Below are 23,762 nucleotides of genomic sequence, written 5' to 3'. Positions count from 1 at the left end.
CTGTCCAGCCAAACCAACAAATGTTGTTGGTTTTTTACTAGCTATTACTCACCTTTCTTATTACAGAACATTTCCCTACATGCATCCTAAATGAATTTTTTTTGTTGCATAAAAACTTCTTACTGAAATTACTAGTTTTCAAAAATATTTGAATAGGACTGCTTTTTGATGTCTGAAAGGATGACGTATAATATTCACTCTGGCCTTACGATAAAATACTGCGTGGAAAAACTCAAGATCAGTCTCACCTAGTAAAATCCATCAAGCGTAGATTGCCCTTGACCAGTGGATGACCTCTGGGGCTTCAAGATCAAGGTCAACAGATTGCCCTTGAACAGTGAATGACCTCTGGGGCTTCAAGATCAAGGTCAACAGTCTTATAAAAGCTTTGTGCACACAATAACAATAATTCCTGGTAACAGTTTGACCGTAGACCATTAATATTTACTTGTATGATTTCACTTACCAGTAGATGACCCCTATTGATTTTGAGGTCAGTAGGTCATAGGCAACAATGTAATGAAAACTGTAGGCACAATAAATAAAGAACAGTTTGACCTAGGACCATCCAACTTCAGTGGTAGGGTGCTCTCTTTGTATCTGACAAGTGTTAGATTGCAAAGCAAATGTTACAAAATGTTTTTGACACTATTGCAATACTTCCTGGACACTGATTAAATCAATTATCAATGTCACAATGATTTGTAAATCTACCATTTTCAAGGCTGGTCAAAGTTAGGCAACTTGACGTCTGAACATTCAAAAAATTCATAATCTAAAACAGACTACAGATTAATCTAAAACGGAAAACAGATTAATGTAACAAAATTTATTGAATGTCTACGTCCATATCACAGTTATTACATCAATAAGAAGTGTTAGATTTGAAAAACAAATTCTTAAAATACATGGTCAGACATTCACTAATGTAAGCACTTAAAAACAATGCACATACATGAACAACATGATTTTACCATGCACTAACACTGCATGACTATGAAGATAGGACTAGTATCAGTTACATGTTAAAATGTACATGCATGACAGATACTAACATTCATATACATGTAAAAGTGTAATAGCTTACTTAAAATTATTTTTTATCTTAGCCATACAGCTTCACCACATGGAAGGTTTATTTTTTCTGATTAAATAATGTTAACTTCAGATAAAATTAAATTTCTTTGAAAATTAGTGTGAATAATAATAATACAATACAAATTGATGAAAAGTAAGAGTTTGTTGATAAACAAAATGTTCCATTGAACCTCTGTTGATTAATGTTAACAGTGAAAACCAGGGTTGAATATCTTTGCTGTATATATATTGTTTGACCATCTATGACATAATCTTAACAATTATCTTCAGCCCATGTCCATTAAATACATGTATGGCAGGCCATGAACGTTTAAATACACAAGCCCTGATTTTGAGCTTGGCTTCAGCAATTTCTTCAAGACCTGCTATGTAAAATTTAAATTTGAACAAACCTGGGAAACATTTAACCTGTGGAGTGCATGCCAGTTGTACAACTACCAACTGCACAACATAAACCATGGTATTTCTTGTCATACCTTTTAACACTGTTGACATGGAATTGCATATAAACACAACTTCTTATCAAGAAATTAAGAGCATTTAAGTGCTCCATTTTAGTTCACTATCATTAGTACCAGTCAATAAGCACCATCAACCTGAATATCAGTATTAACCATGTACCAATCAGAACTGGTAATTTAAAAATCTGGGAGCAATTTCATTAAGATTCCTAAAAACGATTTTGAATTACAGACTTGCTGAAATGATCCCCTGTATCCGCAACTAAAGATCAGTGCCAGGCACTAAATAATGAGTACTGTTCAATTAATGAATAGACTGATTCAGATAATAAACACAATGTAATAATAACATACAACACATGGTTAGTACCTTCGCTTATTAATCAGTACTGGCTACTCATATTTCAATTAACACAAGTGTTCAATAATCAATATGCAATATTCCACTGCAAAGTGGTCAATCAGCTTTTGATGATCTACAATCACAAGCCACAATTGAAGTAGTAAGAATGAACAGGACGGGCCACTCAAATGTAACTCACTGTTCAATATACATCACCTTGTGGATATTTATTTTAATATATGTGTCACAGTGGCCTGTAGAGGTCGCTAAATGGCCATTGAATGTTTAATCACCATGGCAATTGATAATCCATATAGGCCATTTAATGAAAGTTCAGCACCCGTCTAGTGCACGTTCCTCAGTTGGCAACCATTGGTCACTGAGTGGCAATAGTAGTGATTCAGGATGTGTTACTCAGCAGATAGTAATCGCATGTTCCTTAATGGGCAATCAATGATCACAGAGCGGTCATCAAGCACCGGTCACTCAGTATTCAGACTCAATCCTCCCATAGATTCATGTCAGTGTCAATGTCCATGCAGTTGTAGGTGGCATATCTAATCTTCTCCTCAGCTATCTTGGCACTTGTGTAATTCGGCAGGTAGAGTGCATTACCACAGGTGCTTGACTCCGGCAGGCAATCTATTGCGTTACTGCAAAGGGATGCGAGAACTCCATTACGCATTTAATTATAGGAATTTGCAAGGTTTTCAAGAGACTTGTCAATGGGCGCTGGAGGCTCCCCCAATTAAAAAATAATTGAAACTTGTATATTTTAAGCTTGATGGTTAAGAAATAAAAAGGCATTTAAAATGTTAAGTTATACTGGTTTCTACCCATTTATGTATCTATTTGTGTTAATAATAATTTCATATTCACTCTCTACTGGAAGATATATGTACAGATGCAGGCAGTCGTCTACGGCCAGTGATGAAGCGAAGGAATCGACTACGATCCTCGTTTGAAAAGTTTTTCAATGCCTCCCACATGTACCGAACCCTTGTGTCCTTTTCTTCCACATCATCATAGTGTGCTTGAAAGATTGAAAAGTTTGAATATAAATAATCAACCTTTATTTATATATATTTTATACTTCAACAATTAAAACATTTTACTGTTTCAGTTTGGGACTAAAGTCTTGAAATAGAAGAAATCAGTTATCTTTTAACTAGCATTGCGGTATGCAAATATAATATCAAAAGTGTCATGTTGTCATAAGATCCAATGTGTCTAGGTATCATCCCTTTTCATCTTCATTGAATGATTATTTTTACATGAAACACACAATACATTTTTAAAAAAATAATCTTTTAAGATGCACTCTTACTCCCAAACAAGTTTCACCAAAATTAATACAAATGTTTTAACATACCAAAAAGGAGGAATAAATGTTGAAAACAACAGTTTGTTTGAAGGAAACCGAGTTTAATTTGAAATAAAGGTGCAAGAAATACAGTATTTCTTGCTAATGAGACGATAGAATACTACAGTAAATCTTTTAGCATTCACAAATCATTTAATATTTTTGAGTGTTCAGCTTTTAATTACACGGTTACAATCGTGTTATCAGTAATTAATATTTTCCAAAAATGCATTATTTAGTATAAAGTAGTTAAAGGTTAATCACTCAAAGATTATTTTTGTTATACATGTGTATGTATAGATTTTGAGTAAGAGTGTCACTTTAAATAATCAGCAAATAAACCTTCACTTTAATCACAATAACCTTCACAACACATTACTTAACAAATGATTCATCGGGAATTGACAGAATAAAAACTAGATGTAACATTATACAAATATATAACATACTTGACAGTCTTAGAGCATCTATGGTGATTTCTGGGTCTCCACTGATCCTCTGTTCCAGCTCCTGCCAGGTAAGGAGGTCTAACACAGCCTGGGGGATGGTCTTCAATAGGCCTGTCTGGATGGCATTTAGCTGCAAAATAAAAGTTCTGGAAACAGTAGAGGAGCTTCAATAGGCCTGTCTGGATGGCATTAAGCTACAAGATAAAAGTTCTGGAAACAGTAGAGGAGCTTCAATAGGCCTGTCTGGATAGCATTTAGCTACAAGACAAAGTTCTAAGAACATTAAAGGAGCTTCAATAGGCCTGCCTGGATAACATTTAGCTACAAGACAAAGTCATGGGAACATTAAAGGAGCTTCAATAGGCCTGTCTGGATAGCATAAAGCTACAAGATTAAAATTCTGGGAACATTTAAGGAATTTTGGGTTGTTCAGCTTATTATTCTTGCTTTTGGGTACCCACTTGGCAAGAAGAAACGTAATTAGAGGAGAATAAATTCTGCATCTCTCTTTAATGGCTCCTGCCAGGTTAGGACGTCCAAAACAGGCTGAGAAATGGTCAACAAGCTTCCTGTCCTAATAACGTTCGGCTACCTGACATTATCCATTGTTTAGTACAGTACGATAATTGTCATAAATAAAATACATAAATAAATACACCAATAAAGCCCATCCCCAAACAACTAGCCTGCACATGTTTTATGGCATGGTCACTACAAGGATATATAACTGCAGTGCTCCAGCTAGGCCTAAAAAGTAGTGGAGAACCCTGCTGCCCTTTTCCAGCACCCTGCTGCCTTTTACTACACCCTGATGTGCCCTTTTGTTTGACTGTCAGAGACAATTTTCAGAAATAAGTTAAAAGAAAAAAAAATACACATAATTTTGACACTAAAGTAAAGATAACAGCTAAGGTATTCATAACAAACTATCAACATTGATTTCAGTTACAACACATACACAATATGAATTGAACATTGGTCCTTGCAAGTACCCCATTAAGGCTCATTCTATGTGCATCAAAAGTGCCCCTTCTCACCTAGCACCCTGCCCTTATCAAATTCTGGCTGGTGCACTGATTATCATATGTATGATTATACAAGCAAGAACTCCCACCTGTTCATCTGACTCTGTCATGCGTATACGTCGCACCTCCCGACAGTATCGATCCCTATCATCATACTTCAATGGTACTGCATTCCCCTCCCCGTCCAACTTCACGTGCACCACAGAGCCGTCACTGAGTGTGCATGACCAGTTCCGACTCACTGTGGAAAACTCGGATGATTCCATTGTCTCCAATGTGTCTATCATCTTCACCTGAAGTGATAAGCATGTCAATATGTTTAGGCTCTGGTAATCAAGGGGAAAAACTTTTGATATTAAAGGAAAAGTTACTAAATTTCATTTAAATGCAAGGCTTCTGAATCTTGGCCTAGGTTTTTGATAAAAAAGGAAAACAGCAGCACCAAGATTATAACATTACCTAAATTTCTTTTTCTTGGAAATACTGATAAGCTAAAAACTTAACATACCGTAGCTGCATCAACGGTGAAGAAATCCCTTTCCCATGTCACTCTCTCGCAGACCATTTTTTTCCAGAAGAAAGGGGGAAGGGAGAGCACCAGGTTTTCCTTTCCTCGAAGACACGCCCCCATAAGTTGACCAATCCAGTCATAGCGGGGGAAGTCTCGACACTGGGGGTTTGGCACATACACATCTCGATTGATGTTCGAGTCTTCACTAAACTGTAAATAAAATTTCGGTAACAAATACTTGGAGAGTCCTCCTTCATTCATGTACAGCTCATTTTATATTTCTATGGTATAAGTTTCAGTTTCAAAGCATTACAACACTGAATATGTAGAACATAATAATCCTGGAATATTTAAAAATAAAGAAAGTAAGAATGAATGCTTCCAAAAATACTTGCTCTTCTAAACATGTACATTAGTGACAAATGATTGAGAACCCATCATGTACAACTGAGGTTGCCAATAATCCATTGCATACTCTGAATGGATTTTCACTATTAGACTTGATTCTCTACAGAAAGAAAATATGGTTGAATAATACAACGGTATAAATCATTTTGCATTCAGCTAAAGGCCTAAATATAATCAATGAAGAAAAACCTTGAAGAATAACAAAAATATAACATATGAATTTGCTTTCATGTTCATTCAGAGAACATTTATGATTTAATTCCTATTTTCAATCCATGCTATACATGTTTGTTAAACGTTTGTTAACATAAAAGTCAATTTACACAAACCTGGTTTGGTGAGCGTATAAAGAATGGCAGGGGTACAGGGCAGTCGGAAGCAGAGGGACACAGCTCCGCCGCGAGGTCAGACATGCTGTCCCGAAATCCCCCTCCCTGGTCTATCACCCCTTCTGAGATAAACTTGCACTCCCACCATTGGTCATAACGACTTGACCACCTGAGAAAATGTGTACATATAATCTGGCATGCTTAGATAAAAAATAAGTGAGAAACAAGGGCTGTCACAGTAAGGGACTTATGCCCCCCCAAAGTCCATCCAATTCAATAGCTTATGCAATCACTAACATGTATTCAGGAGGAGGTTATATAAACTAGCATAATGGTTGATGAAAAGTGTTGATGAGTGATGCTGTAAGAGGAAGGGACATGGATCATGCATCAATAATGGTAAAATATCTCCATGCATGACAAAATTACAGCCAGGACACAGCCAACTACACTCTATCTATGTGCATATAAATGTGACCTTGACCTTGAGGTAGGTCTTGCACGGTACATGTTATCTTTATATACCTAACACAAGTAATTTAAAAATCCCTCTCTCCATGACAAAATTACAGATCAGACACAGGAAACTGTATGGGCCAACAGATGGATGGACTGACGGATGATGCGAATTTTATATGCTCACCTTTAAGGGGTAAAAACAGTATAGCAAATATCACTTTTCCTAGACATTAAAGGTAGGCTGATTTTACCACCATTTACATTATTATTCCTTATTGCAGGACTTCAAAATACTCTAATGAACCTGTCAAATGGCAATATTCAATCTTTTGTTGTATCCATTATTGCAGACAAAGAAATCAATACACTCAAACTTCATACCTGTAGTTCAAAGGTTTTGACGTTCTGTCACGGGGTTTTAGGCCCTCGTAAATCTGCATAAATACAGAATTCTTGCACTCTGGATCTGCTGTGGGGTCACATCTGTGTTCCATGGCTAAACGGCGATTAATGAACAACTTGGGCATGTTTGGCCATCTAAAAAAAAAAAAAATGCACACTTTTTACATTATTGTGTTCTAGTACATTTATGTATTCCTATTGATTTCAAAGAGTTCTTGCCATTATAGTATAACGAACGTAACAAAATATGAAGGAAGCAAAATAGTTGAAACTGATACTATAGATGAAGAATGTCACGCTGCATACATGTACATGTACATAAATTATTCATCCGATGTACAATGTGACTAGTGATCCCATTACATTTTGGTATCATATGAAATGGTTTATGTGTAGAGAAAATATGTACATATTATACTGATGAAGATATTGCAAACACCCTGATCTGACCCATTCGTATTCATCAGAGGTACGATCGTGTTAAATCTAACATGGTATCCATTGCATCATCACTCTGGTGAACGAGAATGGTTTTGACCATGAAAGAATCAAAAATTGGTTATTTAACTCCCGATTTCAGTTGAAGTAAAGAAAACTAATACAAACTGCCATCACTTTATCTGTCATGTATTTTCAGTATAAGTAATCAATAATCAATTCTCTTTCAAATGATACCAACATTATATGGGGTCACCAGGCATAAAAATTAAACATTTTGGGCTGAAATGACAAGTGTTTTAGTACAGCTGATACCTTAATGGTTAGATGTGTAGTAAAGGACTTACTTCAATGCTGATTCCTTTAAACATGTTTCTATTAAGGTTAATCTCCGTTTGGATAAAGGCAATAGCTGACGTACATACTGAAAAATGGAGGAATGGAATAAAAATAAGAAACATGTATATAATAATTATACATGTATCTGTATATTAATAAACACAACATTTTTTGGAAATAATATCAAAATAGTAGAACTATCAACTGCACACATACATCTGGGACTTTAATCATACTCCTAGCATACATACAAAATAAATTTTATTCACCCAATTAGTAAGGTGAAACTGCATATACTGGTATTTCATAATTTGATTACTGTTGGGGAAATGGTAATTACTGTTCAAACATAAGTTTGGTGTTTCTTAAGAATGTTTGTTCAAAATCTATTTACATGTCGTTATAAACATTTTTAGCAACATTTATATATAATAAATAAAATAAACATTTACTCTACAGGCTAACAAACTACAGTTGTCCTACTCACAGCCTCAAATTTAAAAAGCATGAGACAAATTAATTGAAATTGACACATTCATAAATCTGCATATTTGATCAAAGCCACCAATAAATGTCAACAAGGGGTACATCAAGGTTTCCCACCAATTATTTGTCAAGTGATTCACCCATCATGGGCCATGTAGCCACCTCCCACCTATTCCATACAATTTATGGCAGTAAGTTTCGTTTGCTTGTTCCTATCTAATAACAAAAGCACTATGAAGTGAACACCAACATACGTCTAATGGATTTTAGTAAAAAAGGGAAATATTTAAACAATTAATAAAGCTATTGTAAGAGGCCTAACTGAGGGGTATTGTCTCTGGCAACAAGCGTTCTAAGTTTCATTTAAATACCTCTAACGATTCTTGAGTGATGGCCAAGGTTAGAGATTTTGTAAACCAAAGCTGACAATGAAGCCAGGCTATGACTATACCTGGACTTTATCTTCATCAACAAAGCCAGTGGCTGAAAAGCTACTTTAATATTGCTTAGAGACAAGGTCATTTTACCCATGTGATTCAATAGCGATTTATTCCCATGTCAACCAATACAATAAGAGATAATTTGGATAAATAAGGGCATTTCTTACCTCTAGAGAGCTGTAAGAACCTATTGAGTATTCCCAAGCAGGTACAATGTAGTACAGAACACTGTCTATAATCTCTATAAACCTGCAAGAAACGGGGAAGTCATATGAATATCTGTCATTACAAATAAAACTCCCTGCAAATATAGGCAGGAATGATGCTTTTTACATATTTTAACAATAGCTTTTGTGTGTACATTACTCTTATAAATCAAAATAACCGTTGACTTTAGAATATAATTATCTTTATTTTCTTAAAATTTTATCTGAATTACATAGTGAAAATTCCTCTTTTTCATCTTCCATTAATTGGTCATGTGACATTTGTTTGTATAACTAGCATGCTTACCTCTGTAGCACCTGAGAACGCTGGTACAACTCCTCCGGCTTGTACGTCTCCAGGATCGGATACCGTATCAGGTTCTCCGCCTTGAAGAAATCTAGGTCAAACCCGAGAGTACGTTCTTCTGTAGACACCAGTTTCAACTCCCGTATTCTTGTGTCGATTCCTCCAGCTATTAATGTATAAATGCAGTGTTTTCATTCTGTAAATGTGGCCTTTAAAAAATATTGATACAAAACAATTCATATTATACATGGTTACATGTGGAAAGAGCTAGAAATTGGGCATATACCATTACTTACTTTGAAGTCAATGTTAAAATACAAGTACAGTTTGGTTTTAGCTAAAGAATTATAGAAGGGTGCTGGACACAGTCCCTTTTTAGTAGCACCCTTCTGTCCTCATGTGGACCAGAATGTGCACCCTTCTGCCTTCATGTGGACCAGAATGTGCACCCTTCTGCCCTCATGTGGACCAGAATGTGCACCCTTCTGCCCTCATGTGGACCAGAATGTGCACCCTTCTGCCCTCATGTGGACCAGAACGTGCACCCTTCTGCCCTCATGTGGACCAGAATGTGCACCCTTCTGCCCTCATGTGGACCAGAATGTGCACCCTTCTGCCCTCATGTGGACCAGAATGTGCACCCTTCTGCCCTCATGTGGACCAGAATGTGCACCCTTCTGCCCTCATGTGGACCAGAATGTGCACCCTTCTGCCCTCATGTGGACCAGAATGTGCACCCTTCTGCCTTCATAGAATTGAATGCTCAAGATAATCAAACATGTTTTGTCTTGAGATTAAGACTTATGTATGATTATACTACATACAAACTTTACATATTTGGCAGCAAAAATCTCATATTAATTCAAATTATAACAAGTCCTATCATTTTTGTCGAATTCATAATGCTTAAGTTTTAGCCGTCCAATACAAAGTGCCCTTTTCACCCTCAGCAAACCTGAGAAAAACCATACCTACAGAGAGATTTAACAATAGACCATAACCAAAACAATACAGAAAAATAGGCCCTAAACATCAGATTTTGTGACTTTTGCATATACTACAACAAGTGTTAATTTTGGTATTACGAGTGGGGCACACTTTTTGCTCAATTATAGGAGGAAATCCAGTGCATGTATAAATGACTTTGTGTATCACGGTTTAAGGCCTATTCTCACTAACGTCTTTACACTGAATCGATGACCATTCAAATCCCAGAAAATTGTTACAAAGATCAGATGATGTGTGAATGATAGAAAAACTTCACCAGCATCATTCTTCTAAAACCCAAGTGAAATAGCAACCCAGGAGAATTCTCTACTGTGTATTTAAATGATAATAGAAGGAGAACTAAAGTGTGAGAATACACAGGACTATTTTATGGAATACTAGTACTGGTACCTGTATCTCATTGGTCAGTAAAAACCATAACATTCCAAGGTCTTTTTACATAAATGAAAGTTACAACATGCCTGAAAACTGAGCACAAGTCCAATAAATCTTACAATTTTAGATCTGCATGCATTTTCTTTTATTATCTGACTGAGAATTAAGGCAAAAAGGTGGGTATACTACATTTGCAGTCCTCTATCTTGATTGTGATCCAGAGGTAGTGTTCAGTCATGTTCTCCAAAACTGTGATCATCCCGGCCTCATTGGAATCCCTGAAATATACAGGTCTCTTGTAAGAACAGTATATCTTAACAATCTTTATGGTCAGGGCTGTCTCTCTGGAGATTTTTGGCAGAAATTTCAGGCAGCCCTGATTACATTTATCATTAACCTTCATAAATATTAAAGTATTCTTTGTATAATTTCGAAATTCCCTGTTTCAAGCAAAATTTCCATAAATAAATAGAAATAATTACATATTGGAATCATGTTAGGCCATCATGGGGTATTTTACATGGATATATAATTTATTAATTATAAACAAAATTACTATTGCCCATATTAATAATTGCATTATTGATTACTATGAACACCATCAGAACCACCTATCAATTCATTAATCTCATGAATTAGGGTACACAACTGTATAGATACAATGAATTAAGAACTGTCAAAAAACATTAACAACATTAAAATGCATGTACAATGTACAGACCAGTCAATATTGATGGTGTTGAGGACCTTCCTGCTGTGCCACTCCGCTCCACCCTTTACTGTGATCTTAGATGGCAGGTAGTTGTCATCATCGGAGTGCACTCCTATCTGAAGCTTCCTGCAAGTCAATACCAGAATGATTATGTGACTGTCACAGCAGAAAACTTGAACATGTTGTTCTCAAGCGTATAAGATTGGTAACATTTATGAGGAATTAAATGTGCATCATTTCACATGTAGTGATACATATGGGATATTATGACAGGAAGCTTTTCTGATGTCCTGTGCCTCTTCCAGTTTGATGTGTTAACGCATATCCATTGAGACTGCATAGCGGTAGAGACATATACATGTTTATACAGCGAACAAGAAGTGATACACGTCATCAGAAATCACATTTATTACATGATGCCTCATTTGATTATTTTCATGTTAAATGCACCTTTTTAAGTTTAAACCTACTAAACCCCTCTTATATTTCACACTTGATTTTACAGAATTTGTATTCCGGAATTGACGTCAAAAGTCCATTGTATCAATCATGATGATCAAGTGCATTTTTTGTATACATATACATAAATCAGCGGTTGATTACATATGAACCATTACTTTATGAAAAACAGTTTGTTACCAAGTAGTAACTTAATATTATAAACAGACTTGAATAAACCTCAGTCAGTAAAAGTATGCATGCTACTGTGCTGATATGGGTTTGAAATATGACAGTAGCATGATACAGGTTATTCAATATGGTGTGCGGAAAATTGATAGGCATACAATTATACTATTATTTTTATTAAATTTCTAATACTTGTACAAGGCATTGGAATGATCACAGGGACAAAAAATAAGTCCTACTTGACAATGGTTCCTTTCTTCATTTTGAGCTTGATCCAGTGTCTACCCTGTGAGCCATCACTCTCCCAGTATGTGTCGGGGTCACCATCTGTCAGACAGGACGCTCCGTAGTCCTCCTGTCAAAACAGTACACATCAGCTGATACACATAATACATTGGAGGGCTCAATGCTAAATTGTACATTGTCTTACACAAGATATTGATATTTGCCCTGTCTATATTGAAGGTTTTAAGATAGAGTTACGTTCTGCCTACAATACAGCTGGTAGTAACTCAAGTCAGTTTGCACCTTCAATAACCAGAAATTGGCTAACAAGTTTAAGGAAAAATATAATCAGTTTAAGATAGTTCTTAAATGTAGTGTTTCATCCCGGATTGACAAAGGGCATGTCGTTGTTTTTTACTTCCTAAAAAGGGCACTGTAATGTGACACTGTTTACACCTTCAAAAAAGGGCACCAGGGCACATCAGATGATCTGACATGTCATCTTCTACAAGCTTATCCATGCATCTGTCAGTAACACTAAGGACTTCTTAAATTGCGAGTGAACCCCCTTTCTCCAATACTCAAATATACTCACTGGCATTGGTTTAAAATGTGTTCTTGATCAGTTTTCCCCCCAGATTTTTTGGCGAAAAACTTGAACCATAATTACATGTACTTCAACAACAGTAAACTACAAAATTACAAAAAGAAATCTTCAACTGACACCTTGGTCAAAAGGCTTTAAAGAAACACTATTAGATTTTAAATTACAAAAATGAGCTATGAGAATGCCTATTTTACAAAAGAGTGGGGAATATTTGAATAAAAATATTACAGGAGGACTTCTTGTCAATATTTTATACAAAAAGGCTTTCAAAATGAGTATGTTAATAACTAAATCATTAAATCAACTAGAACTGTAAGCCAAAGGCTAACGAATACCCCCCAACCCTTCCCTGTCTAGGTTGTTTGCCCTGGCCTTAGTTATGGTATCATTAGAAAGCACAAGGCAATACATTTATTTAGTTTATTTAGAATACCTATTACTGAATCAGGGACTGCCATGGCACTGCAGCAGCCACATGAGTACCAAGGAAATAATACAGGTGTAAAAAATCACATATACAAAGGTTCACATAATGGTCATGGATATCTGAAAGTTTGAGAAAAATATATTGAAAAATGACAAAGGAGTAGGCCACCAAAGCGAATATTACCCCACTCCCACCCACCTCAGGGGAGATAACAAACCTGTTTCTCTCATTTTCACCATAAAGGGGTCATGATGAAAAATGACAAAGGAGTAGGCCACCAAAGCGAATATTACCCCACTCCCACCCACCTCAGGGGAGATAACAAACCTGTTTCTCTCATTTTCACCATAAAGGGGTCATGACTCCTGACAGGATATTCCAAAATGAAGGTGGACGGGTGAATTTGACAGTCTGCCAACCCAATTTCTGTTTACCCACCCCCACCACCTCCCCCCCACACATGAGTACCAAGGAAATAATACAGGTGCACAAAATCACATATACAAAGGTTCACATCATGGTCATGGATAGCTGAAAGTTTGAGAAAAATATATTGAAAAATGACAAAGGAGTAGGCCACCAAAGCGAATATTGTAACAAATTTAAGGCCTGTATGCACCTAACTTCAGGACTTTTGATGGTCTTTTTAAGGACAAAATCAATTAAAGGTCTTTTTAAGGCCATGCAAACATTCTGATTAATACAGGTGCACCAAATCACATATTCAACAGTTCATATCATGGTCATTGACATCTGAAAGTTTGAAAAAGATTTATAGAAAAAATGAGAAAAAATGACCAAGGATTAGGCTAGACAAAGCTGTATAATTTTTGCCTATTTTAACTTATTCAGGGGCCATAATTGGAGACATGATCATGTGATTCCAACCACAATCACAGGGGCAAATGTTCTCACCATGGCTAAAAGTTTGAAAAAGATTCATTCAAAAATGACGAAGGAGTAGGACGAACAAAACTAATTTTACCCAATTTAACTCATTATGGGGCCACAACTCCACTCAGGATCATGTGACTCCCACCAAATTCATGGAGGCAAAGGTTTACATCATGGCCATTAATATTTGAAAGTTTGAAAAAGATTTGCTCAATAGCTTCAAAGAAGAATCCTGGACAAAGCTAATTTTGCCCAATTTAACTCATTAAGGGGCCACAACTCCACTCAGGATCATGCGACTCTGACCAAATCCACGGAGGCACAGGTTTACATCATGGTCATTAATATTTGAAAGTTTGAAAAAGATTTGTTCAATAACGACAAAGATGAATCCCGGACAAAAAAACGGACGGACAGACGGACAGACAGACAGACGGACAGACGGACAACCCGATTCCAGTATACCCCCCCCCAAACTTTGTTTTGGGGGGTATAATTACATATCTTAACCATTAGTATTTTTTAAATACCTACCACATATGAGGACACTTCAATGGCATCCACATAGGTTTTTATACTGCCTAATTGTTCATTTTCTGGAGAGAGATGTTTTGACATTAGCCTAACTAAAGCTTCATCATGGTCTATAGTCCAGTTTGAGGGTAATGTTTGTAGTTTTACAACAGCAGTGATATCAGGAGGTACAACATGAACATTTTTCTTGCGTAGATCCAGCGAGAAATGGTGAATCACAACCTCTGACCACCTGTGAAAAAAAAACATGTTTGAATGAAACACTGCTGACTTTGACAACATCTGCTTTGGGCACACAATTTATTCTATGAACACAGAACTGCACTCAAGACAATATCAAGACTAGTCAGCAAGCAATAAGTTTTAAATTGTTATAAATAACCATATGTTATAATTACTTAACCAACCTAAATTTTTCGGCTCCAATTTTGAAATTTTTCCGCTGCGTCCTATCTTAAATATATTAAGGGTTTTTACCTGTTTCTTCACCAATTTTTTTCCCTGCATCCTATCTATGCTAGCGTCCTATACATAGTATAATATGGTATTTAAATTACTTAGGGTCCTCAAAATTGTGATATTAATTGATAATAAAAAGATATAATTGGAAGAATGTTTGCTTCAGTGTAAAATGGCAATTCATTTCACCAAGTGAGCCACTACACCCTATACTTAACAATTGGCATAGCCACAAGTGCAACATTTGCTTTTGATGTGCATTTCTGAAATAAACTTTTATTATAAAAAAATAGTTTGAAAATGTAAAAGAAATACATATGTCACATTTATAAATTAGCATAAATGTATACATGTACATACTTGTTAACAGCAACCTTTGGTGGTGCATTACGCGGTGGGGACGGAGGCTGTTCCTTTAAAGTGAGTAAATCTTCAGCAGGGGTCTTGCAGCTGAACAAGAGGATCCAGGCATCTGTGTCAAATACTATATCCTCAGCAGAAGGATTGGCCTTGAACTGAAAATACATGTGACAAAATGTGAACAAAAAATACATGCTACATAATCATTTACATAATTCAATTTTAAAACTGAATAAGTCGAAAATCATTGTACTTATTATATATTGGTCACGGACATTACGGACCATGGACATTATGGACAGGACATAACTGACCACTTTTCGGGACAATACGGACCAAGATCTTTAATTTTACTAACTTTATAACATACCATATTTGCGGACAATGATTTATAATTTATCTCACATTTTTTTAAGGGTTTTCATTAAGAAGCAGGTCTAATTATAATTTGAGAAGGCCAAAATAGAGAGCATCGAAGGTGCAAAGCAAACTTTCTCTCGAATCCTTTTTCAACCAACAGTGATCCGATTCGTATTAAACAGTAACAAACAAATTATTAAGATAATATTTACACTTAAAACATACAATGAATTATAATTTTACAAGCAACTTGTTATTTGTAAATGTGAATATTTATATGTTCTCATAGATGCTCGATTGCTTTCTGAAATATGGTCCGTAATTTCCTTAAATCTGGTCCGCAATGTCCCTAAATCTAGTCCGTAATGTCCATGGTCAGTTATGTCCGTAATTCTGATATATCATGGCAATCAAGGTTGTGGTAAATTTGGCCTTACGAACTTTGATGAATCATTTTCTGACAATTTCTACCAGATTTTAGAGTAAAGTCAGTTAAACATGAGAGACCTAAGTGTAATCAAACAAATGAAATATGATTATATTTATCAGTTAGCAGGGGTCGACACTAACCATTTTTCCAAGGGATCCCGAAGGGACACCAACATTTGAAATCAGGTGTCCCTTCCTGAAATTAGGAGTCCATTCCACTTTTTATTTTTTTTATCATTGTTGAGCCTGTTTTAATATTTAATTCAACATACAGTGTCTTTTACTTTTCAATTTGCAATTCAAGTATACACCCTATTATACATGTTTTTAACAGCATGTAATGACAAGTTAGTAGCACTGAATGTCAGACATGTGAACCTCTGGCAATGGCAGTGAGGTGTATTTGGGTCTCTTAGTCGGTGGATTGGGTTCAAAAGCGGTAGAATGTCCCAGTCAAAAACAAAGATGAATACAATGTAAACAAAAACTTGATGTTGTTACTATTTTTAGATTTTCGGGAAATACGCATAAAATACATCATGGTCCAGGGTATTGTCATATGTCGGTGCCTTTCATTGAGAAACAGTAGGAATATTACATCTGGCTTGGGAAAACTCAAGTCAATATTTAGTAGAGCTGCTGATAAATCAATCAGACAGCCCAACAGGTGTCGTGCATACTGGAAGAGCAGCTAGACGACCAAAAATTGTGTATGTTAATTTTCGCGCCAAAAAGTCGTAAAATTTTATAAATTGATTCTAGATAATTAATTTAACTTTGCAAATTTTATTACTATTTTGTTTTGATCAAAGCATTAAAATAAATGTCTTTAAAATTAACAAATAATACTGATAAGTTGAATGCTAATTAACAAAGAATGCTGAATGTAGGATGTCGGTCTATTGTGCCGTAAATGTTACTGTAACTACTCGAAGGTCGCATCATTAAGGCATTAAAGTCAGCAGTGTTGGCATCTTTTTTGGGCGGTTCTGACACATACGCATAACAATTCCACATAAGTAGTTTAATAATAAATCTCTGTCACCTCTGACCTTGTTAATAATGTAAACAACAAAACGGAAGCGTTAACCCGCATGCGCCCTGTGACATGACCTGTTTATTTATAGATTCATGACCTAACTATAGTAAAAAAGTCAGCTATACTTTTGCTTTGGTGTGTGCGATAATAATAATATAATATCATTTTGTCATTCACTGTCAAGGAATTTAGGGGGACCCGAATATAGGTAATAAATTAATGAAATGCTACTTATTTATTGATATTTAGCGTTTATCGGTCAGAAATTTAAGTGTTCCGACGGAAAACCGCACTTTGAAGTTTAGGTGTCCCTCCCGAAAAATTGGTGTCCTCGGGATCCCGGGACCCAGTTAGTGTCGAACACTGCAGTTAGGTACCTTTACAACTTTCAGCCACTTTCCTCCGGAGTTGCACATCTCTTCTCCCGTGACAGTGACGATAGAATCTGTACTACCCTTCAAATCGCGGATCCTTATACTGTCTACTGACGGTTCGCTATAAACTTGAAGAAAACAAAGACTAGTGCATTTGTAAATGACTTCCGACGGAACGTAACATAAACATTCCGGAAGTTTCTTTCGATCTTTGAAACAATTTATACATTCTTGTAAGCAGCGTAGGAAAGCCAAACGCTTCCTATGTTGACTGACGTTCATGTTGTTTCTGTGAAACACACTCGATATGTTTTAAAAGGTGACATATATTAAAACGAATATAGTAGTAGGAAAATTTGTCATCTCCAAGAATAATTTTCACTTTCAGTCGCCATTTTGGTACGGTTACATTTGCAACTCGTGAAAATAGCAAATAGAGACAGACAATATTTTTTTCCAGATAGGCAAATGTTCTCTCATTCTTTTCTAAATCAATAACTAAATGTATACAACTTTTTATCATATTAATTTGAAAGATAGTGTTATTGTTATGTGTATGTAAGTTTATATATCAGTTTATTTGATATTTTATTTCATTATTGCATTGTGATTATTAACTCGGTACAGTACTGTATGCCTAAAACAGACCAAGAGTAATGAAAAAGAGCACCATACATCTGAAGCATGTCAATACGGCACTCTAGAAAGAATTAACCAGATCTAAAAATACAATAAACCAAAAGGGGAGGTCCCGAAAACCCCTTTACCACGTACAAGGGCCTATTTTTTTTTTATTCCTGTGCCAGTGGGCGCATCATGCGGCCAGTACTCCGTTACTTCAAATTCATAATAAACATAACTAAAACCAAAATCATATAAAATGTTTTTAATTTCAAACACCAAAATACGACAAACTTTACCACAATCATACTAAGCTTGCGCATATATAATTCAATACATATATTATCAGTGGTAGTAACCTTAAACCAATCATGATGGCAATTCACGCACATATATTTGAAAATAAAACGGGTATCTTCTTAATTCGCCATGAACGGTTGCATTACAAGTATTGGTTTTGACTCTAAATAATCTTTTACAAAATTTTAAAAGAATTCTTTCTAGCTTCTTGGATTATATGTACCCCAAACCTCTGCTGAGTAGTCACTTAAGATATAATCAACAAATGCGTCAAGTTACTGACACAAGAGCTTTGGTTTCAAGTCATAATTAAGCTTATGTTATACATGTGCATTCAAAGCCAACATACACTGGACATATATTATTTATACTGATATTTTATACTCTTGACATTTACAAAATAAAACATTCTTTCATAAGCGAGTCTTTACATAACATGTGTCCCCGAGTTTAAGAATATTAGAAGTATACAAGTGCTAAAGGCATAGTCGTATTTACGAAAGACTAATCTTAAATCATGTTTATCAGAACTTTTATCAATTCCTTTGTTTTTTAGAAGTTTTAGTTAAACAGCGAGGACTATTTGCAATTATGTTTCCCGGTTTGGAAATATAGCTCTCTGACCGGAAAACTAAACTTAATACTTTAGTATTTAAAGACACAAGCTTGCCAATGGAACGTTATTCCTGATCTGGAAATCAAAAAACAATCAAAAACAAGTACAACAATTTTTACTTAATAAGACGATGATTGAAAATGGTATGTTTTAATCGAAATTGTTGTTTATGTTTTCGTAGTAATTATGTTATCTGGCATGAGTCACTAATCCATTAAGGCCTCTTTTTTCTTCTTGCCTATACAAAGGTGTATGCACCTACGAGAATACCAAAAGAATACCAAAGCGACTACCCGACATAACCCTTCCCGACACACACATATTTTATCTCCGGAGTTATGAGATGAACGCGTAAATTTTTGAATTCTATTACTTTTATTTATTAGTTATTACTTGAAAAACAAATTAAAATGATTTAAAATCTACTCTATGGCAACAAAACTTTTCTTTTCATGATCATATAATTGCATTTTTACATTATGCTTAATCATAACTGCAAATATATAAAAATATATTATATAAAATGCATTTGCTTCGTTTACTTTATTCCGTTTTCAATAATAAACTTAAATGCCTTTCAAATACTCGAAATCTGTATTCACTATTCCCGGTGACATGTAAAGAGAACGTTAACAGGAATTTGTTTGTGTGTATTAACATCCGGATTTTGGTCAACGAGGTGCAATTTGATTGTATTTTTATATTTAATGAGTCTTACCGCGAATACCGCATTCCATCTGTCTACATTTTTTGAGTGTGTTCTGTTTGATTTCTTAAAGCTATAAAAGCTCGATGAAGTATCATGAGTAAAGCAAATGGTGAGGGCACAGTGCAGTCCTAATACGTTGATACCTAACAGCTATAAATATGTTGTCAAACAGTTTTAATGATACAAAAGGGTGTATTTTAGTTTTTTCGTTTGTTCAGAAATTTGTTTAAGTTCACAACACCGTCGTTTGGTTTCTAAATGTAGCAAATAATAAATAACAATAGAAAAAACACCCAACATGCTTCCGAATAGCCGAAATTAATGTCACACAAAATTTGCGTGTAAGCATTACCATAGGCCTTTTTTCGCCTTTTTTAGGCCCCTCCAAAAACACGTTGACTTTTCGCATTGTGTATACATTATTTTGATTACATTAAGTCAGAAGATACTTCTATGATCATTTAAAACCTTCAAAACAAAATAAAATGATAATGACATTACGTGTTTTTATCTGTTGTGTTTAGCTTTTATTTTTGTTTCATGATATGCATGCCCTAATGATTTCTTCGGTGGCATTATTTTAATGGACAGAAAGTGAATTAACAGTATAACAACAAACTGGAGAAAGGATAACCACCACTGATTTGCAATTTCAAATACTAGTGATTTGCAATTTCAAATACTATTGCAGTCAAGTTGAGAATTACATGCATTTACACTGCATAGTTATAATCATAATCACTGTAAATGATGGACACTAGTTTTCACAACCGTTGTTAAAAATATTTATAGCCACGTGGCCATAAATTCCCATTAAAATGCGCCAATATATAGCTAATTTTATGTTGTTGTTGTTTTAATTATTGTTGTTGTTGTTTTTCAATGCAATTCCTCGTTCCACAAGGTTAGATCTTCACTGCGAGACCACAAGGCCATTGTCACAGCCCACCATCCACCCTTTTAACACATCAACTGTATATAAACATATGAGTAATACGTTTGGAAGAGTTGCGTCCCTTGTAAATAAACGTATCCATATGTACGGCACGCATGCCAATGGATATAGATTCCGAATATAAATCAAAGCGCTGAAAGCGCTGCAAGACCGTCGGTGACGTAACTGAAGCAAGCAAACACTACCGCAAAGTTCTTTCAAATGAAACGTGATCAAATGATTTTATACAAATGATGAACACTCTTTAAGGTAGATGAAGAAGGATAAATGTGATTATAATAAGCACAAATATATTGGCCCTACTTAATCATGTATCCAATGGCCTACAAGATTCTTAATTCAAATTTCCTAATTTTGAACTGCTTTAAATTAGTTAAATGCATATTCATTATGTTAAAATTGCTTCAATTTATGACGTCGCTTATAACAGTTTCAGTAAGCAATTACATTCCTTCATTTCATTAGGGTCTGTTGAAGCCAATGTCTTTAAAATGCAAATACAATACAAACTATACCCAAGATTCAAGGGACATAATAAAAATATAACTTTTAAATGATGCTCTTTCAAGCCTAAAAATGTCTCCCAGAACTTCAACAGAGTCCACATATCTACAAAATTTGTGTTCGAGTTACCTTTTTTGATATAAAAGTGAAAACAAATCTGCATGGTGCTGTTGCATCATACCATGAAAAAAACTAATATCTTTAAAATTTGTTTTCTAGTTTGTTTTTATTATAAAAGTGTTAATAAATCTGCATGGTGCTGAAGAAAAAAAACTAATGTCTTAAATTTCAAACCTGCAGCATTAATTAGCGCCATGTTGTCAAGAATATCTGGACAATTGAATGAAATATGCATGGACCGAAATGACAGCTGGTTTTTCATTGACAAAAGATGCCTTTGATGCAGTTTTAAGATTATGCTATTCAAAGTATGAGGGTAGTTGGTACAGTTTTCACTCATATTCAGATGACGGCTGATATTTGCTGATAAACATGTATCCTCTTAGCAGCAGGGAATAAGTAAATGACATAGTTTTAATGACCAATATTGGAGATGTGACCTTGACCTCCAAATCCAAAGGGGTCATCTGCTGTTTACCCCAAACCTAAATTTCAAGTTTGAAGGCCATGGGTGCAGACTTTGTCGAGTTGTCACACAGGCAAGCTTTTTGTGTTCAATGGTCTGTGACAAATCAATAGGGCTCACCTACTGATCAGGCCCAACCCCAAAGTCAAGTTGTTCAAGGGCCATGGGTGCAGGCTTTGTCCAGTCATTATTAGTACAACCTTTAAGCATTCAAGGTCACTGTGACCTTGACTTTTGACGCAATGACCTCTTAAATCAATAGGATCTTCTAATAGTCAGACTTCGCCTCCATGTTGAGTTTGAGGGCCATAGGTGCAGGCATTGTCAACTTATCAGTCAGATGTATGGTTTGACACCTTCCTGTTCAAGGTCACTGTGACCTTTGACCATATTACCCCTAAAATCAAAAGGGGTCATCTACTGGTTAAACCAAACTTTCATGTCAAGTTTGACAATAGGTCTAGGAATTGTAGAGTTATCACCCGGAAAAGCTTTGGCCTACTGTCAGACAGACGGACGTAGTGGCCAACATGTGCAAAGCAATATACTCCTCTTCTTTGGAACCGTGTCGGGATGTTACGTCATTGATGGCGTTCTATGTTTGTTACAGCCCCGGCACCTGTAACCGTGTCGGGATGTTACGTCATTGATGGCGTTCTATGTTTGTTACAGCCCCGGCACCTGTAACCGTGTCGGGATGTTACGTCATTGATGGCGTTCTATGTTTGTTACAGCCCCGGCACCTGTAACCGTGTCGGGATGTTACGTCATTGATGGCGTTCTATGTTTGTTACAGCCCCGGCACCTGTAACCGTGTCGGGATGTTACGTCATTGATGGCGTTCTATGTTTGTTACAGCCCCGGCACCTGTAACCGTGTCGGGATGTTACGTCATTGATAGCGTTCTATGTTTGTTACAGCCCCGGCACCTGTAACCGTGTCGGGATGTTACGTCATTGATAGCGTTCTATGTTTGTTACAGCCCCGGCACCTGTAACCGTGTCGGGATGTTACGTCATTGATGGCATTCTATGTTTGTTACAGCCCCGGCACCTGTAACCGTGTCGGGATGTTACGTCATTGATGGCGTTCTATGTTTGTTACAGCCCCGGCACCTGTAACCGTGTCGGGATGTTACGTCATTGATGGCGTTCTATGTTTGTTACAGCCCCGGCACCTGTAACCGTGTCGGGATGTTACGTCATTGATAGCGTTCTATGTTTGTTACAGCCCCGGCACCTGTAACCGTGTCGGGATGTTACGTCATTGATGGCATTCTATGTTTGTTACAGCCCCGGCACTTGTAACCGTGTCGGGATGTTACGTCATTGATGGCGTTCTATGTTTGTTACAGCCCCGGCACCTGTAACCGTGTCGGGATGTTACGTCATTGATGGCGTTCTATGTTTGTTACAGCCCCGGCACCTGTAACCGTGTCGGGATGTTACGTCATTGATGGCGTTCTATGTTTGTTACAGCCCCGGCACCTGTAACCGTGTCGGGATGTTACGTCATTGATGGCGTTCTATTTTTGTTACAGCCCCGGCACCTGTAACCGTGTCGGGATGTTACGTCATTGATGGCGTTCTATGTTTGTTACAGCCCCGGCACCTGTAACCGTGTCGGGATGTTACGTCATTGATGGCGTTCTATGTTTGTTAAAGCCCCGGCACCTGTAACCGTGTCGGAATGTTACGTCATTGATGACGTTCTATGTTTGTTACAGCCCCGGCACCTGTAACCGTGTCGGGATGTTACGTCATTGATGGCGTTCTATGTTTGTTACAGCCCCGGCACCTGTAACCGTGTCGGGACGTTACGTCATTGATGACGTTCTATGTTTGTTACAGCCCCGGCACCTGTAACCGTGTCGGGATGTTACTTCATTGATGGCGTTCTATGTTTGTTACAGCCCCGGCACCTGTAACCGTGTCGGAATGTTACGTCCCTGATGGCGTTCTATGTTTGTTACAGCCC

General features: G+C 36.3%; 1 protein-coding gene across 2 annotated transcripts; it reads right to left on the bottom strand.

Annotated features, from left to right (window-relative positions):
• Positions 1-814: 814 nt before the first annotated feature.
• Positions 815-17,889, bottom strand: LOC128214066 (E3 ubiquitin-protein ligase HECTD3-like). Of its 2 annotated transcripts, none has more exons than XM_052920314.1 (16): positions 17,498-17,889; positions 15,293-15,447; positions 14,474-14,705; positions 12,026-12,141; positions 11,169-11,285; positions 10,634-10,725; positions 9,065-9,230; positions 8,719-8,800; positions 7,634-7,710; positions 6,828-6,983; positions 5,988-6,156; positions 5,248-5,460; positions 4,829-5,032; positions 3,715-3,844; positions 2,782-2,935; positions 815-2,555 (listed from the first exon to the last, which is right to left on the bottom strand). In XM_052920314.1, the coding sequence occupies exons 1-16, from the start codon at positions 17,774-17,776 to the stop codon at positions 2,402-2,404; spliced, it is 2,496 nt and encodes an 831-aa protein (XP_052776274.1). In that variant the 5' UTR covers positions 17,777-17,889; the 3' UTR covers positions 815-2,401. The 2 variants fall into 2 exon arrangements, with proteins under 2 accessions (XP_052776274.1, XP_052776275.1); XM_052920315.1 differs by having other exon boundaries at positions 10,637-10,725.
• Positions 17,890-23,762: the final 5,873 nt, after the last annotated feature.

Source organism: Mya arenaria, chromosome 13 (genome assembly GCF_026914265.1).
Source record: "Mya arenaria isolate MELC-2E11 chromosome 13, ASM2691426v1".
Classification (NCBI taxonomy): domain Eukaryota; kingdom Metazoa; phylum Mollusca; class Bivalvia; order Myida; family Myidae; genus Mya; species Mya arenaria.
The sequence above is the reverse complement of the archived record's forward strand: the minus strand, read 5'-3'. Positions and strand labels throughout refer to the sequence as shown.